This window comes from Plectropomus leopardus, chromosome 4 (assembly GCF_008729295.1).
Source record: "Plectropomus leopardus isolate mb chromosome 4, YSFRI_Pleo_2.0, whole genome shotgun sequence".
Classification (NCBI taxonomy): domain Eukaryota; kingdom Metazoa; phylum Chordata; class Actinopteri; order Perciformes; family Serranidae; genus Plectropomus; species Plectropomus leopardus.
In genome coordinates, this window is record NC_056466.1 from 30,753,991 (window position 1) to 30,773,953 (window position 19,963).

Consider the following 19,963-nt stretch of genomic DNA (forward strand, 5'->3'; position numbering starts at 1 on the left):
TGAACATGCCATGAACACTATTTTTTATTCCAGTGTTGGAAATACGAGAGTGTTATATAATGCATGCATTTCACAATCAGAATTCAGGCATTAAAATCAGATGGTGGAAGGTAAATACTGCACAGTGTATTTTGTGGTGAACAGGAAGAGATTTTGGACTTAATAATTATGTAATAATGATCTCTAATGTTTGAACCAGACTTAAATGCTCAGACACTTATCACTGGACCTACACAGGATCTGTGCCTGCAGAAGAGATTATCTGCAATTTAAATGAAAACTCGTCTCGAATCATCCTAAACTATGTAATGTGATAATGTCTATCGCATTACACGGAAAAAACATTGCACTGAATCCTGCAGATTTTTGTTTTGATTCACAGCTGAAAATGGTAAAAAAAAAAAAATGTTTTAAATATCCCTGCAGATTCTATTTAGTTATCACTAATATTCTTTTAGCAAAATTTTAAGCCAAAGTGAAACCAAAATCTAATATTGTTTTGTTGATATTTTTTGTTCTTTAGCTTCCTTCAAAGAACACCATTTCCCATTAGTCTTAGGCCATGAATCAACAAGGACAGCCCTACTAAAAATCTTTCCTTTGCATTTAAAAAAAATCTGTATTTATATGATAACATTGTGAGAACGATCCTCATGAATGCATATCTGCAAAAACAACTAAAACGCTGTAGTATGCATGCCAGGCCAGTAGTTCGCTGTGTAATTCTGTAATAACAAACCACAGAAGAACACCACACGCATGCGCCAAGTGCAGCCGTGACTTCACTGTTCTCACAGGATCTGCACACTGACAGTTTAGACGGGGTTGAGTTTTCAAAAGATTACACTTAAAAGTTTGCATTTTCAGACCCCCAAAACACCAATGTTGTTTGAACAAAAGGCCAAACTGCAGCAATGGTTTAATGTTTAATGTTTAATGTTTAATGCGAACACCACAGCTGTGTAGTTGGCTCTTTAGACCTTTGCGTGCTAAACTTCATGGCTCGACAAAAGCAGAAATCCATTGGAGAGCTGAGGGGCAGCAACTACTTCATAAGTCAGTAATAGCAGCTCAGATGTAAGTTTTTAGACAGCAGAAATCACAGCTGAAAATCAGAAAAAAATGAATCGACAGGAGTGAATTTTATGGATATGATAAAGTCAAAGTTGTGATGATTCAGGAAATACTTATGGTGTCTGAACAAATACTCTTAGTCCACTAACTAGATGGCTTTTAAACACGTCATGGTCTTCATCAGCAAACAGAATTCTTTCACAATATCATGGGCGTGAGGGTTCAGTTGTTATAACATAACCTGTGGAAATAATATGAGTTTTATCACCTTTGTATTTCCATGCAGCTCAGTAAAATGGACAATAGTTGCTCAGATGGTAGGGCAAATGAGTCAGTTAGAAGTTCAGTGGTTCTCAAAGTTACGGTTTTTGCACAAGAACTCTAATTTATTACTCTTTACTTCTTGCTCTTTTTAAAAGTTGTTTGTAACATTACTTGTTATTACTTTTCCTTCACTCCCCACAAAAAAAGCTAAATGTATCCCTTTGCCTTAATACAACCAGTTTGCAAACATCACGGTGGCTATGTGCATTATTTTATACAGTCTATGGCTTCTTTCAGGTAATGTAACACAACATTAATGACCTGCATAGGTTTCACAACGGGGCGGGGCAACTCCAGGTTTGCGTCTTGACTCATGTCTTACGCGTCTACATGTGAAAGTGTTTTTAACCCTTTGAAACCTATATCAACATCAGTTTTCTTGTGCTGCATTTAGATGCCTTTCACAAGCTATCTAACCCTTTGAAAACTGAGCAAATCAGTTTAATATCTTCAAGAAACTTAGGGAAAAGGCAACTTGATAAGGAATGTCCAACAAATTTCAAGAAATTTGTAAAAGGTGACAAGAAAATGAACTCAAAAGCAGCTGATAAAAGGAAGGCGGTTAGATTTTTTTTTTTTTTTAAATTAGGGGAAAATGTCCAGGAAACCATATTTATAATGACTTTAATTTCATTTTTTAAAATGATAATACAGAAAAAAAAAAGTGAAATAAATTTCAGCACATTTTTTGACTTTTTTTTTTTTTTTTTTTTTTAGTTTTTGTTGTTGGTTATTTTCAGGTAATTTTCTTAGAATTTGTTTTTACTAATTTCTTGAAATTTTTTGGACTATGTCTTGTTAAGCTGCTCATTGCCTTCTCCCTATGCTTTTTTTAAAAAAAAAATCAAACCAATTTGCACAGTTTCCAAAGGGTTAAGCAACACTATAAAAGAAACTATTTGTTTTAACTAAAAAAAGGTAGTGTCGAGGCTGCCCTAACATTTTAAGTTGAATGAATTTGAGAAGACAAGTTGAGTCAATTTGTTAATGATTCAACTTGTCTTCTAAAATTCATTCAGTTAGTTAGTTTCTAATTCACTCAATTCAGTTTAAATTCAATTTAAGGCTGCCTGCACACTACATTTTTTTTTAAGTGAAAACAAATAGTTTATTCTTTTTACAGTGAAGATATTGATCCATTTATTGCACAGTTTAATTTTTACCACTATCAAAGTTTTTGTTGAACACCATCAATACATTTTAATTGAGATTCCATTAGATGTGGAAAGTCCCCGCAGCGCTGTATAATGTTTATCTGTAAGTTAATTAACTGGATGTACTGCCAAGGTTCTACAATGTGTATATGCAGAATGTTCCAGTTTAGCTGTGGAATGTTTGTACTTTTTTTTGAATTTCCGACCAGCACAGTCTATTGTGTGCGTGTGTGTATGACTCTCAGAAAGCATCCTCGAACCTTGTATGTATTAAGCATGTTCACAGCGCGCTAGATGACTCAGACAGTGTTGTGAAGCCGTTTGACTGTAATCGAATGTTGATTCCAGAGCTCTGTGCTGCGGCTTTGTGCGCCACTCACTCTCAGACACCTCTTTCAACTCATGAGGATTAGTTCCCAGCTTTCACTTGCTCTGTAATTATATAGTTCTTCAACACATCTGCACTCAAGCGCACACACACACACACACACAGCCCGGACGTGCACGAACTCACATGCACACTCGCAAATATTTATTCCATCTTACATCTGCCCGCAGACACATACATGTGCCGGCACATATGCACACACAGACACACACGCCGTCAGCCAGCGTCAGCCTCATCAAATCATCAGTCAGTCAGTTATGTTTATATGAGGGCTGGAGACAGAGACGGAGTGAAGGGAGGTCTGCCAAACAACGTGAAAAAACATCAGAGACAATAACAACAGCAGCAGCACCCACTGCAGCATCGCAGCTTTCTCTTCCCTCTGCCTGCCTGCCTGCCTGCCTGCCACCGCTCGGCTTTGTTAGTGAATAGTTTGTTTGTGTGTTTGCGCCCATGTTGCACGTCGCGGGGAAGAAAGCCAGCAGGCAAGGCGGTATCCAGGCCACTGCCTTGTTTTGATGTGGTCATGCTAATTAAAAAAAGGAGCTTTTCTGCCAAGAGAAAAACACACAGGGAAAATATGGAGCTATTTTGAAGGAATGTAGAAAAAAAAAAAGGTTGCATAGGTGTGTGTGTGTGTGTGCGCGCGCGGGGGTTTGTGTGCATGTTCTGCATTTACATTCATCATGGGTCAGGATGCAGGGGACGCAAATTGTGAATTTTTGCTGATGTTTTCATGTTTTGTTCGGCTGCTGGGTAAACACGTTGGTAGAGAGGGAAAGGGGGGTAGGGGGGTGGGGTGGCAGTACCGGGGACATAAGGGAGTCTTTTTTGGATCTGACTCAGACTACTGGCTCAGACAGAAGGGTGACGTCAGCACCGGCTTTGCTGAGGATGGAGGGATGGAGGGAGAAACAGAGGGAGGCTGGAGATGACGCCCTGAGGGACAAGAATGAGAAAGATATTAAGGAGGGAGCGAGGACATAGAGAGAGAGAGAGAGAGAAAGAGAGAGAGAGGAGCGAGCAATAAGAGGCCTACCACATATATCTGGGTGTGACTTCGGAAACTGCAGCTAAGTGGGTTTAAGACAGATAAACAGACAGGGAGGGAAAAAAAACAGACAGTCGGAATGAGAGACAAAGAAGGAGGAGCGGAGAGGAATAATTCCTTGGCGGGAAGGATGAAGACAAAGGCTGAGAAAGAAATTGGTTTATTATCTTGGCTTAGAGAGTGTGGGGTGAGGAGAAAAGGAAAGGTAGAGTGGACAGAAATAGACAGAGAAAGAGGGAGTGATAGCAGAGAGATAGAGCGCTCGGGAGATTATGTCAAATCTTTGCTCTATACCCTCTGTTTAAAATACCAGTCAATAACCTTCAGTGCTTTATGACTCAGCCGTTAAAGTCCCCATGAAATGAACCTTTTTTTTTCTTTTTTTTTTTTTGCAGTAGTATAAAGTTGAGGTAAAAAACTTAAATTTACTCCCCTTTACTCTCTGCAAAGTTTTTGCATCTCTTTCTCCTGTTCCCTGCACAGGCGCTTTTATAATTCAATGTGTTTTCACTTATTTTTGCATTCTGTTGGCTTTGCATTGTGATTTTCTGATGTCATATGATGTCACTGCAGTAAATAAGTATCTTTTTATTATCAATCAGAATTTTTCCCCTCCCTTTTTAGGGATGAGACAGCAAAAAAATATATTTTCGCCACTTAAAAAGTGTGGTAAACAAAGTGGTAAAAAGTTCAACCAAAAAACATTTTTTTTAAAAATTAATATTAGTTTAAATGTATGCTATACTGAGAGTATTTTTCCATCTATGCTCTTGTCAAAACCAAAAAACTCCATGACGAAAACAGTCATTTTTGCTCTGATCACAGGAGCTGCTGGTCTACAGCTGCTTTAATCAGTTCGTGTTACTGTGTGAATCCAAACCAACTCTTTTAACGCTTTGAAACCTGAATAAATTGGCTTGATTTCTTTGAAAAACATGGGAAGAAAGCACTGACCAACTTAGTAAGAAATTACCCCAAAATTAGCAAAAAAAGAAAAGTTAAAAGTATAAAACAAAATATGTGAAAATTAGCCAAAAAAAAACAAAAAGAGAGAAAGTAAAAAGACAAAACAACAAAACAAAAGAAGGAAACAACCTTAAAAAAGTGCTTTAAAATTATAATAATTCAGTTTATTATATTTTAAATATATAATTATTATAATTATCAACATAATTTAGTTTTAGACTTTTTTTTAATTAATTCACTATTTTTACAAATTGCAGGGCATTTCTTACCAAGTTGCTTATTGCCTGTTCTCCATGTCTTTAAAAGAAATCGAACCTGTTTGGGTTCACAGGTTAAATACTTGTGAAAGGCATCTGACCTCAGCACATTACAAATGATGTCGTTCCTAGTTTAAAATGGTTAAACGCTAGGGTAACACAATAACACAAACAAAAAAGAGGTAGAGGTAGATCAGCAGCTCCTTTGTTCAGTGATGTTAAATCACTGTTTTTCTCAATGGAATTTGCTTTTGAAGAGGTTTCTTTTTCCAGCTGCAAATCACTGTCTGACATTAAGCTAAAGCAGTAAATATTACATTGAAAAATATTCTAAATATATTGTATACTTAAACTGTTATTGATTGTTTAAGGTGGCTAAAATACATTTTATTGCTGGCCCCCATCCACAACAGTACATTGCTGAGCTTCCACATCGGACTCTTGCCAAACTGGGGGCGTGCTGACTGACATCTACTGTAAATAATATACTGTTTTTAAAAAAGTACTCCAAACAACCCCAGTTCAAAAAAATCTGAACTATCCCTTTAAATCCACCAAGCAACTTTTTATTTTAGGTTTTCTACCTCTTAAAACTTGTGTATGGAAACATTTATGTCTGTGGTGGCACTTTTTTGAGTTTTGGGTAAAGCATTTTGCTTAAATCACTTGTCTTTATCTCCCTGCATGATGGCATCATAACACTTATTTTTACGTAGTCAATATGTGATGTCATTAAATGGGGTTTTGTGCTCTCATTCACCACTGTGGGCCAGCCACTCGTGTCCATTGGTCAGCGCTGTGAGAAAAGTTGTGGCTGCGTGTCAGTTCGTGTACCCCCACCCACCCCCCCGGTCCACAACTTGCACTGATGACAGGTGACCGATGATGAAGGCACCGGGGCAAGAAATTAAAAAGCACAGAGGCGAGAAAAAGAACGGAGGGAGAGCGGAGAGAAGACTGGCGGGTATTGTTATTAGAATATGACAGACAGCGCAACACATAGAGTTTTAAACCTCTTAAACTCCAATAACCCCTCACTTGACCACAGACGCACCGGTCAGCAATAGACACCAGTAAACGTCACAGTGGGTGTGCAGCCTGCATTGGTTCTCTGTGTTGGAATAAGTGAATATTGAACCAAAAATTAAATTAGCCCTCATGCATATTTCATTATGCAAATTGTTGAATGATACTGTAAGAGAAAGAGACTTGAGGGGTTTGGCATGCTCATTAAAAATATCTCAATGGGAGAATCTGAATGTTTTTAATGTAAATGTCGCCTGTTTGACAGGTGCACACAGAGGGAAAGAGGGAGAGACAGAGCAGTTGTACTAATTGAAAGAAAATATTCAGAAAAGAGAAATAGCTCATATGCCTTTCTTTAAATAGGCCTTTTCTCCCCATGCATCCTCAGACACTAGTCTTGCATATGATGTATTCTTCATTCACATTATTTCAATAATTTATTTAAACCAGGAGGCGTCATTGAGATAAAGTGGCACTTCACTGTGTGCTTGCATTTTATGTTATTACATGTATCTATCATGATAATATATTGGCTCCAACTGGCCTCTAACAAATCATCTTTGATGGCATGGACTGGTCATATAGCATGTTTAATTATTACAGACACTTACACATAAATGTCATTTGCATGTCAAATCCATTTTTATAGCTGTACGGCTACATAAATGCAAACACAAACCTTCAGAGGCATGGACGTATTAAGAGACAGTGGGCCCCTGGGCACAGATGTAGAAAAGGCCCCACCTGCTCTCCATCATAAGAATTTGACTTTGTGAATGTTTTTCCTTTTTTAATGCTTGGCATTATTTGGTTGTCTGTCCGTCTCTTCAACATGATAGTTCAAGAACATCTAAAGGGAATTTCTTCAAATTTGGCACAAACTTCCACTTGGACTCAAAGATGACCTGGATTCACTTTCTGGTTGTCAAACGTCGTAGGTCAGGGTCACTGTGAACTTGTGTCCAGTTCATTCTCATGAACATGACATCTTGAGCGCCCTAAGCTAATTTCTTCAAATTTGGCACAAACATCCAATTGGATTCAATAACTACATGATTTCATTTTGGTGGTCAAAGGTCAATGTCACTGTGACCTTGCATCCCTTTCATTCTTATGAACACAGTTTCTAAATGACACCTTGAGGGAATTTCTTTTAATTTGGCACAAACGTCCATTGGATTCAATGATGACTAGATTAGATTTTGGTTGTCAAAATTTAAACTTACTGTGACCTTGTGTCCATCTAATTTTTGTGAACAAAGTATCTCAAAAACACCTGGAGGGAATTTCTTTGAATTTGACTCCATGGCTCCATGAGTCTGGACAGATATGGATGTCAACTGCTACTTCACTGAAGACATACAATTTCAAGGCAGTAATTCTAGTTTTGCTGTTATCTTTCTTTGGTAGTTATGTAAAAAATGTGTTGTTTTTTTGTGCCATTCCTGTCCTTATGTTGTGATTGTTTTGCTTATTTTTTTAATTATTTTGGGGGGGGGGGGCTCATACTTAGGGCCCCTGGGCCTCTGCCTGATAGGCCAATTCAGTAATCCATCCATGCTTACAGGCACATGGTGAATATACATAGTGTGCTGCTGCCTTACATAGTCTGTGTTAATAAGAGTAAGGAATACTTACTTTTTGTGTGTCAGAGGAGAGGGCCCCCCTGATAATTAAAATTAATTATCTGGAGTCTGAGGCGAAATATTTTTAAAGCCATAGGTTATTGTTCCCACTGCTGCACACACACTCACACAGACACACACACACCAGAAGTGCCCTTGCGCAACAGCTCTTCAGTAGCCATTGTGTACCACCTTGTGTATGAGTGAACTCAATGATTCCATTAGTGTAATGTCCACTCCAGCTGTACCAGTATTGTCTGCTCTCTTGTCAGTCTAAAGGGTCCTTAAACACAGATGACTCTGGAGTTTCAGGGTGAATTCAGTGCATTATATGAGAGAATAGAATCCATCTCACTGTATACAACATCTGATGTGTTAGAGTCTGTCTTCTGTATAGTGCCTTGTATTTTAAAGCCGCATTGTTTGTATCTTTCAGTGGGTGTTTGTGAGCACATATCTGTGCATCTGGATCTATTCAGCTAAAATATCTGCCTCTTCCCCATATAGATGCAACAACCGTACCCAGTGTGCAGTGGTGGCTGGACCTGACGTCTTCCCCGACCCCTGCCCTGGCACATATAAATACTTGGAAGTCCAATATGAGTGTGTCCCATACAGTAAGTACCCCTTTTTTAGGTATTTTAACATTATTTGAATTCTTATCACAGCACTGGCACTAGTCATACTGTATGTTTGAGTGTACTATGTCTTTGGTAGCAACATTCATCCACACTTGGTCAGTGTCAGTAAAATGTGTCTGAAATACTGACAGTATTAAACTTTTTCCTTATTTTAAGATCTGGATACATGTTTTCTGTTTTATAAAGCAAGATTGAAAAGCCTGCAGTTTTTCCACACTTATTTATCAAAAAATAAGATGCAGTTACAAAATCCGGGCTAAATCTAATGTAGTCTTTTTTTTTTAATTAAATACATATCTTTAAAGCTTTAGTTGGAAACTTTCATACAAGCTAACTCTTCAAAGACATTCCCATTTTTGGCCTCAAATGTTTACAGAAACATATTTAAGTGTACTGTTTGACTGCTGATTTAGAATGTTGGTCCAGCCTTTGGGTACTGTGTGGTACTTCAGTCTATCCTTTCTAACACAGCAGCCTAATCACGCACTTTGTTATTTGACAGCTAAACAGTATACTAAAGCGTGTTTTTAAAAACATTTGAGGCATGAAATAGGCAATGCTGTAACAGAATCTTGCCTCAAATCTTTTCAGAAAAATGTTTAAGTGTACTGTTTAGCTGAGAAAGTTGCTCTGTTTTTGTCTCGACTGTTTTCAACATGGTGGCCTGGTCACTCAACGTTCTCATTTTACAGCTAAATAGTATACTAAAACATGTCTCTGAAATAATTTGAGGCAATAAAAGGCAATGCAGTAACAAAACCTTACTTCATATTTGATCATGGCTGCCTTGTTTGACCGCAGTTCATGAGCAGTGATTGACATGATTGACAGCTGCGTTAGACTCCTTTACTTTGATAGGTTGTTTCTGGTGGGGTCAATTGTAGTGATGGCTGTCGAAAAAGAACATATTTTTTTCGTTTTAAAAATAATCAACAGTAGCTTTAATGAATTAATGTAATAGACCCCACCTCTTCATACAGTTGCATGTCTCCCCTTGTGTGCAGCAAGTGGGAGTTATTTGACCACAGTGAAAATGTTGCTTTTAAAAGGTTAAACACCAACAAATATGAATATTTACATGTTAAATTATTACATCTTTTTTTCAATCAATTTTGACTTCTGGACTTTACACTCTGGAGTTTTGAAAATGGTTGGATCACTGGAGTCAAAAACAATCCTACACAGCCACCACTGAAATCTAATTAGTATAACAATAATATCAGTGTTCCCTAATCCTTCTCTGCAAGTGTGCAATAACAGAATGGCTAGACACCCCCCCAGCCCCCCCCCAAAAAAAAACTGTGGAATTTGAATTTTCAGCAATATGAGTCATTTTCTACAGGAAACTATGATGACACTGCTCTCTGGGAAACTTCAAGGGAGAAAAGATGAGAGAGAAGGATGGGCTCCAGTGATGGCAGATGGTGATATGACCTTTGACCACGTGATAAGGGGCTGGGAGGTCGTATTCACTGGAGTGAAACAGTCATGGGACATGGGTTGCTAAATATGCCAACAACTGTGAAACTTTTTTTTACCAGCATAGTTTTCCTCACAAAATCTAGGTTATACCTCATTGCATAATAAATGCATAAGAGTTCATGGTGGAGACTTAGTGGATTAAAGACATCTATTTGTCCTTGATGTTTATTTCACGCTGCATTCCAGCTTGGAGGAGTAGTCCAAAGGCAAAGCTGAAATTAAACTTTTGTGTGTGTTTAATGAAAAAGCAAAATCTCAACCGATTTCCCTGAGGCCACCACTCACTTACAACTTTTTTATCACAAGATAGATTAAAGTTTACTTCACATGATGTTTGTCCACATTGCCATGGTGGTGAACATAACCAGTAGGAAGCCAAATAGCTGATAACTAGTTCTTGTTTGGAACAAATGCCAGAAACGGGGAACATTGAAAATGCTACAGCAGGGGTCATATTGCTCAGGAATTAAAGAGTACAGGCACTGAACGTAGTTGAATATACAAAATATTAAAGATACAACTTTCTAATCCAATACTTACTGAACTTAAATCTACAGTTGGTAACCTTTCTGGAAAATAACTTAAATATTTGCTGAAAATGTCACTATGCCCAGGCAGGAGAACATGAGACTGAAAAAAAATATGTCCCTAAATGTTCTTATAGTTCTTCTAATGGTATTTGCTAAAATCTACCACTGCTGAAAGAAAACAACCAGTCAGGGATGAGGAGTCTCTAATGCAGCTGTCAATCATGTCAATCACAGCTCGTGAACTGTGGTCACTGTGAAAATATGAATGAAAACCAAATAAGAATCAAGATTCTGTTACTGCATCGCACATTTCTCATGTTTCCAGAAACGTATTTTAGTGTACTCTAGCTTTAAAATGAGAAAGTTTGCTTCAGCATGCAGGTGGTAATTCATTTTGGCTCACTTGTTTCCAACGGTCACCAACTTTCTCATTTTACAGATAAACAATACACTTCAATATTCCCCAAGCAGTGATATGATTGAGAGATGCCTTAAAAACTCCTCAGCCCTGATTGGCTGTTTTCATTCATATGGGCTGGATTAAGGAAATGCTATTAGAAGCACCATGAGGAGGAGGAGGAAAATGATATTTTTTGACGCATTAATTGCCTCATGTAAAACTGTGTGGATCTCATTAAAATTTCAGCAAATATGACAAAAGTTATTTTACATAAAAGTTACCATATACATCTTAAATGTGAAAATCATTTTACATTTAAAACATTTAAAATCCTTGAAAGAGGACATTTTGTAAATAATGACGAGTACAGACACTGAACTCAGTCAAAAATGAACATTAATGAAACCAGTTTCTTTGTCGAATAATGAACTAAACTACAAATTGAGTAACATATTCCAAACATAACTCTCACCTAAACAAATATGGAAATCAGTTTATGTTATAAATGTGCTGTTGAAGTGAATATTGCATACTACTTAATATTGCACTGTGCATGGTCTTCTTTGTAAAGCTCACAGAAACTTGCTACTAGAAGTAGTGTGGTTGTTGTGAAATGAAAATGTCTATTTTGGTACACATGAAGTACTATATATCACTTTTTGTTTGCTACAAACATCCCTGTGGTGGAAGTCATAAAAGATAAGAGGACATAGAGAGTTGGAGTTGAGCTAGTTAGGATTTATTTACAGCAAACAAAGTCCAGCTCCAAAGTCAATTTAGTCTGGTCTGTAAATCTTGCTTCCTAAAAAGAAAAAAAGGGAAATCTTGTTATGAGTAAACTGCCCTGTTTCAAGTTATTGACTGTTCTTTTTTTAAAAAAAACCAAAAAACAAAAAAAACAAAGCAAATTAGTTCTTCTCAAGCAGAATTTATTTGATGAGCATTCAGGAAAGTTTTTGAGTTTTTTGTATTTTTCCCATGATTTGAAATGAAATGTGGTAAAAGGTGGCTGATTTTGCAAAATGTTTTAAAGTTTAGTTTTTTAGGCACAATTCCTCTTAAAGTGCTGCAGGAATCACAGATCCTGACATCGTCTGAGTGTTCAGCCTTGGCACCACAGTCCATACAGACGGCCAAGGTGATCTCCCACACTGAAGCATTCAATTATGTCTGGCTAAACGGCTCTTGCCTGGCGTCTAGAATGACCAGCAGATTAAATAATAGGACTATCAGAGCCCTCTCTGGAGCAGATGGAAACACAACCTGATACCTGCTTAATGCCCCACCGAGTGCACGTGCACCAAACTTGCACGCCGCACACATCACAAGCATCAAAATGTGTTTTCACTCTCATCAATTCTTTGAAGATTGTCTACATGTTCTGTATTTATCATCTTTGTTAGAACTGAACGTTCACTTGAAAATACAGCATTTTGTAGATTAATCACCGGTAAGAACGGCGGCTCAGGCACAAGCGAGTGCAAAAGGGAGATGAGTTGCATGCTGATCTGATAAACAATGAGTCCGTCAGGGTACCCCCCCCCCCCCCCCCACAAAAGTAGACAGCATCTGAAACCAAAGTCATTAGAGAGCTCAGCTAACAGAAAGAGGACACAGAGGGAGAGATGGAGCGTCAGAGGAAAGGATGGAGGAGAGAGAGAGATAGAGAGAGCCTTTGACAGTACATTAGCAGTTTTTGTGTACTGACTAAGTGTTCAGGCTGGATCAGGTGGCACTGTGATACACTATTTGAATCCTGTGTGTGTGTTTAGAAATGTTGCACAAGAGAAAAATATGATGCATAAAGGTGAACCTTGTCCTTTGATACCATGACTCCACACTTTGCATTGTTTGTCTGAGAATCCTCAAGCTTTAAAGGGATAGTTCACATTTTTTGAAGTGGGGTTGTATGGTTTACTGATCCATAGACAGTTTATTTTGTACAATAGATGTCAGTCGGCAAGCCTCTAATTTGGAGAAGCAAGCTGGAGTTCGACACGGAATTTAAGCAATGTACTGCTGTGGATGGGGGGCCAGCAACAAAATGTATTCTAGCCACCTAAAAACAGGCCACCTAAAAAAAAAATCTTCATTTTTGTCAGACCGCCAGTTTTGTGTGTTCTAGCCCATAACGATCTTAACTCCCTACATATTAAGATTAAATAAAATGTCCTTTATTGTCCTCATGGGAAACTCATTGTGCTCAGGTCAGCACATCACAGAATATCCCACAATAAATAATAATAAATATACAAGATACACAACACAGCAAAAACATATATGCTTTTGTCAAAGCCACCAGACACCAAACTCACACAATAACACAAACATAATAACTGATAGACAGACATAGGCAGTGATAGATCTGCAGTCCTGTTATCATAAATGTTAATTTACCATTTTATTTTTCTCAATGGAATCTGACTTTGAAGAGAGCAATGTAACGGCCTCACTTTACCATTGGAAATTGCTGTCTGACATTGAGGTAAAGCAGGCAAAGAGCAACTTGACAAAAAATGTGTAAATTGCAAGAAATAGGTAGATTTAAAAAAAATATTTTAGAAAATAAGCTAGAGAAAAAATATCCAGAAAACTATATTTCTAACTATCATTATTATAAGTAAGGTTCTTGTTTGTTTTTCAAATTTTCTTTTCTTCTTTTTTGTGCTAATTTCAGGTAGTTTTCCTGTTTAATTAATTTGGGGTCATTTCTTCTCATGCTCCTCATCGCTTTCTTCTCATGTTTTTGAAAGAAATCAAGCCAATTTGCTCAGGTTTCAAAGTGTTATAACTCTATGGATGGATTTGTTTGGTGACTAATATATATATATATATATTTTATTATATTATTTTTATTTTTATTTTTTTTGCCTGCCACTCTCAGTAGTACATTAATTAGCTTCCATATCAGACTACAGCCTAATTCTTCAAACTGGCGGTGTGCCGACTGACATCCACTGCATGCAACACACTTTGTATAGATAAGTATGTCATAAAACTCCACTTAAAAAAAACAACTGATCTACCCCTTTAACGTGTCAAGACCCTTCACAGAGTCCTCATATCACCTCCCTAAAATGTTTATGAAATTAAATTTCTTTGAGTGGGCATAATAATGCCTGAACTCTGAGTGCAAAATACTTTTGCTCGCTGACATTCGGGCCGCAGATCCAGCCGTCTGCGATCAAGCTGGCGAGCTTGACATAGCAAATCAATGCTGTCAGCCGCGTTGTTGTGAAAGATACATTTTGTGAGACATTAAGCGGTGATATATCTCCAAAACGTTGCCATAAATCAGCACAGATCGATAAAGGAGGCTTGTTTTCTAAAATATATGAGAGTGTGCTCAAAGTGTCGCATTCCTGAAACACTCAACAACTTAAACAAATCATCGCATTTACATTCGAAAAGGCAGGGTTAGTGCACTCAAACAGCTCGAGGGACATCCATAACTCAAGTAGGTGTCCCTAGACATTAAGAGCACTAGTAGCGCTGGCTGCCAAGTGTAAACACCTGACCCCTGAGCGCTCACCTCCGAGGCCGAGGAGGTAATCAGAAACTGATTGCAAGGAAAGAAAATGAGCCGAGCTCCAAAGAGACACCTCTTCACATTGTCGACTTTTCCTCAGCGCTGATGTTCAAGTGGAGCAGCTATGTTAGATATTGTAAACAAATCTCAAAGTGGGTTGTAAAACAGGTAATTAAATTATGTACGGTTCAGTTTTCTGAAAAATTTTGCCCCTCCACCTCTCCTCCTCCTCCCCCTCTTTTTTTTTCTTGACGATTTTTTTTGGCTGGCTCTACCTTCACGGCTCTTCATCTCTCCTCCCTGCACCGCAGGTTTTTGGCTCGTCTCCAAAGCTAAAATCAAGTGCTCTCGCTCTCTCTCCCTGGCTCTCTGTGGTACGAGTGTGTGGCAGTCGTGTGCCAAACTAGCCAGCTAGCTTTGGCAGTAATTAGCCACCTGTGTATACTTGCTCATTGCACTGCAGGCAGACTATAAATATCCATACATTAGCACACTGTACAAAGAGCTTCTCTGAGGCGGCTCTCACGCATGGATGCATTTAATCTCTACAAATATGCTTAGCTGCAGAAATCATGATTTGCATTGTTTCATTTATGGCCATACGTGAAAAAAAAAAATCTCATGCACACTTGGGGATTATGTCTGTCCGTTTCTTCATCTTCAAGCGGCAGACCCCGGCTCTCCAACTGTCATTACGAAGCAATTAGCCTACTACCACATTTAGTGTATTAATCAGAAAAGCTAGTGATATGTTATGCAATACCCATGCAGCCTATTTTAGACAATAGACGCAGCTCACTAGGAGAGCTAATTAAAAGATAAAATCACCTTCTTGTCTGTCCAATTAAAGACTTCTGTCAGATTGGACCCTTGGAATAACTTCATCATGATAACATGAGAGGAGTCGTGTGTGTTGAAACAATTGCTCACAGCCAGGATTCTGTCCTCGTGTGTGTGTGTGTGTGTGTCTGTATGAGCGTGTACATTTTACGGGAGTGTGTGTACACATATGCGGGTGATTTTGTGTTTCCCAGAGCGAGCAAGATGGAAGGGAACCAAAGAGACAGAAGGAGAGAGACGACAGAGCGAGGGGTGCGAGAGAGCGACAGCTGAGATAGAGAGAAATAGGTTAGACGAGGCCAGCCCGACGAAGAACAGGAAGAATGAATTAACTGATAAAAGACACAGCGTGAGAGGTGGACAGGGTGTGGGGAGGAGGCGGAAATACAGAGGACAGAACGGGGAGAGTGAGCGAGGAGAGAAGGCGCGGCATGAGACGACGCCAGAGAAAGGCAGCAGGTGAGGATGAGAGGGACGGCAGAGAAAGAGAAGAATAATGGAGAGGAGGAGGAAAAGAAAACTGTCTGTGTCCATAAATGACCTTGAGCTTTAGCCAGCTGAGCTGATTGGAGATCAGAGATAGCCGTGGTTAAGGCTGCTGTCGCCGCTCGTCTGCAGGAACACACACTCACAGGCACACACACCGTCTTTCCTCGTCGACAAATACCTCCTTAATAAACCATATGCTTTCAATAAAAATGCTAATTATCTTTACACCACACCACAGTCAGGTTAACACTGTTTTTGTGTGCGTGTTTGTGTGTGTGTGTGTGTGTGCGAGAAATAGAAATACAAAAAAAAGAGTGGAAAAAAGACAGAAGGTAGTGTCATAGCCGCTCATGTGATTAAAGAAAGTTAAAAAATTGCAGATAATAATGAATATTTAGAGGATTTTTAATGAATATGAAACCAGACAGGCGACACATTGTCACAACAGAGCATTCCTGTTAGTGTTATTGTTCTGCTATTGTTTCCTAATATCCATTCAAAGCCTTGCGAGGAATAAATGAGCTGTTTTTTGGGGGTTTTTGTTCAGAACTAACTATTCAATAGTGCAGTCTAAGTGGTTTTGCAAATGATCAGTCAAAGATACCAGGTAGATAAAAACACGCTGCACCGCTGCAGAATTCAATTATGAATGGGGAAAAAGAAAAAAGATGGAGAGGCAATGCTCTCTTGTTGACGTTTTTCTCGGCAACAAGGACGTTTTGTGGCAAGAAGTCCATAGTGTTTCCTCTTCTCGTCATTGACGCTGAATTAGCACAAAGGGGCTCTCATCTCTCGCATCACCTCGCAGGCTAACCTTGAGAAAAAAGCGTTCGTTGAACATCTCGCCGACCTATATTCACTGTCAAATCAGGCGTGTTGAAAGATGAATGGCTGCGATTTGTAGGGAAAAAAAAAAAGTTTCTCACCATTGTCATGGAGATTAAAAAAAAAAAATCTTGCAATGAGGTCACCGATGGAGGCGTCAGCTAATCTGGCGAAACAACAAGCCGCGCTGCAAATTGAATGACATTTGCTTGACATTTTGGGTGCCATTTGGTGTACTTGTTGCCGCCACACTTTTTCATTTGAAATCTATTAGTCGCTGGCAACCCTGAACTCTGCGTGTTTTCCTTTGTGTCTGGGGGGGTAGAGGGTGGAAGAGACTCAGGTGATGCGGAGTCCTTGTCATTAATCCCCGTCGTCTCAACACCAACGTGTCTCTTTGTAATTTTTAAATTTGAGCGTGTGCTGCATCAATATCTGTCGTTCCATCGCGCGCACGCCCCACACTATCTGTTTTCTTCCCCAGATTTTCTCACAAGGGAGCTGCTTCCTTGTGGTGAACCATTTTATATCTTCACTAGTCACAGCACACACACACTCGCGCACACACACTTGTTTTAGGTTTAACACGATCTCCTTCCAGAGATTGCTTATTTATCGGGAGTTGTGCTAAGCCGCACCAGTTACCATGCATTTTTCATGAGCCTCGGATTTAATGGTTGCTGTGTGTGTGTGTGTGTGTGTGTGTGTGTGTGTGTGTGTGTGTGTGTGTTTCTGTGTGTCACATGTGTTTGTGTACGTCTCCTGGCTGCTGATGAGTTTTAGCTTTAATGTGTTAAAGAATTCATGCATGTGCTGTGTAAGATGGAGTGTGCTATATATAAACATAGACCAGCCGGAAGTCCTTCAACATGTTTTTTTTTTTGTTTTTTTACTATGAGGAGTCTGATTGTCTCCTCTCCTCCCCTCCTGTTTCCTTTCTTCTGCTCTTCAGTCCTCCTCTTCTCTCTCCCCTCCCTTCTTTTCCCTACTCTCTTCTGCTCCTCTGCTCCTTCTCTCCCCTCCTCCCTCCTTCCCTCTTTCTCCTCTCCTCTTTCCTCTCCTTCTTTCTCCCCCTTCCTCCTCTATGATCTCCTCTCCCTCCTCCTCTACCTTTTCTCCTCCTCTCTCCTGTCCCCTCTTTTTCTCTCCCCTCCTCTTCTTCCTGCCTTTCTCCTCTTCTCTCCTCCTCGCTCTTCTCTCTACTTCTTTCTCCTCCCCTCCTCTCTCCCTCCCTCCTCCTACCCTCCTTCTTGCTTATCTTCTCTCCTCCTCTCCTACATCGTCCTCTCTGCTCCACTCTTGCCTCCTCTCCTTCTCTCTCCTGTCCTGTCCTCTCCTCCTCCTCCTCTTCCTCCTCCTCCTCCTCCTCCACCTCCTCTCCAGGGACCAGTTCCATTCAGCAGGTCTCTAACGGTCTTGAAAGACACAGGGGCACTGCCTGCAGGATTAGGTTTCTGCCATGTTCACATTCCACTCGGGCCCCCTGGGAGCCAGCTGGAATGGAATTCATATGTTTAAGAGGCTCCAAGCAAGTGTGCACATTTCATCGCGGGGCGACGCGAGCGCACCTCCGCCGAGGCTCTGAGGATAACGCTTTGAATATAATAGACAGGGAATTGGTGTTGGGGTTGAGGCGAACCGGTGCATTCAGCGTGCTCCCACCTCCACACACAGATGATTGTGCACTCGGAGGTGCGCAGAGTAGGTGACACACACAAAGCTCGCCAGTGCATCAGAGAGTGTTTTAATGTGGCAGCTTTGGCTGGTCCACTGAAATGCAATCCCAGTAATCAAATCAGTTTTCTGGTTTTCGTTATTCCCTTGCTATTAGCATATATTAAAGAGCTCATTATCTCAGGTCATTGCTGTATTTTGTCCTGCACATGTGAATGTGTGGGTTTTTCTACGTCATGCTCTTGTGCGCTCTCACTCTCCCTCCTGTGGCACGTGTGTTTCTGTTCGCCCCATATGTGTGTGTGACATATGCGAGATGCATTACTGTCAGATAGCTTCCCCGTTGCAGAGCAGTCTCCTCAGACGCTTACATAATGTTATTACTGATCACACATGGAGAGCATCCTGGCACTCTCACAAGGTTAGAATGAAATATGAGAATGATTATGAAGATCCGAGATTGTATTATCATGATTTCCTTATTATTGCATCATTAATCTATTTTTGTCTCTTGTCTCCATCTCTTTCTTTCTCTCTCTCTCTCTCTCTCTCTCTCTCTCTCACTCTTCAAATGGTTTGCCTATGGCTCCCTGCAGAAGTGGAACAAAAAGGTAAGTCTGCAAAAAAAAGCAAAAAAAAAAAAAAAAAAAAAAAAAGCACGCCCACATTTCACACATGCTCAAAAACCCGGGGTTGGGTGTCACTTTTTGATGCTGGCGCCTGAAGCGTTTTGTACCTCATGGCAGAATGACATCTCTTTCAAAGTCACTGCTGCTATTTTAAGACAGCTTGATCTCAGCATATAGAGGCAATTTGGAAACACTGGTTCTCATTAGACACACTCTGGGCCCCATATTATTATATGGTATCGCGTAGAATGTCACTTAAACTCTCCATGGGTCGAGCGGGCTTTTTATGAGCAGCCAATGAACAGAGGATTACAATGACATTTAATATTTCTTTCCTGTGATATAAAAAAAATACAATGAATAGCCAATGAAAATTCAATCAATATTCCCGGCCCTTTGTGTCGGATCTTATTGGGAAGAATGGGGGAAAAAAAACGCACATCTGGCCTCGACTTTGTGTGTTTCTATGTGTGTGTGTGTGTGTGTGTGTGTGTATGCGACAACATTCCAATTAAATTACAAAGGTCCCTGTGACTCCGGTCCCAGAATTTATTACATCTCCCACATCACTCATAAAACATGACCCCAGTATTCAAAGATGGGAATACCAAGAATGGAGTGGGAAATGAATTATTGTAACAATTGCAGAAACAGCAGGCGATAAAAGGACGTGTTGGGCCCTACAGTTGGTTGTTCCTGACAGAGATAGAAAGGGAGGGAAGGGAAGAAAGAGCTATGAGACTAATGAGGAGCCAGGGAGGGAGGGAGAAGTGGGAATTGAGGGAAAGGGAGGGAAGTAGAACAAAATGTGCCATTTTCTCTTTTTCTCTTAGCTGTGAGAGAAGGGTATTATCCGCTGAATGGGAGGCATGCTGCTGCCGTTCTTGAGAATGACAGTGACTATACAACATCCGAATCACAACACAGCGAGCCTATCGTGTCATCGTCACTCAATGGTGGTTAAGGTTGCGTTACAACACAATTTAACATTTATGAAAAGAGGCAAACATTTCCAAGGCGCTGTCAGAGAATCTAGAGAGAATAGCTGACATTTTACTG

General features: G+C 39.7%; 1 protein-coding gene across 1 annotated transcript in view; it reads left to right on the forward strand.

The window, feature by feature from the left end:
- The window catches only part of adgrl3.1 (adhesion G protein-coupled receptor L3.1), a 177,674-nt gene that overhangs the window by 69,736 nt on the left and 87,975 nt on the right, over positions 1-19,963 (forward strand). The window contains 2 exon segments of the mRNA XM_042484864.1: positions 8,373-8,482; positions 18,872-18,886. Of these exon segments, the coding sequence (XP_042340798.1) occupies positions 8,373-8,482; positions 18,872-18,886 (125 nt within the window).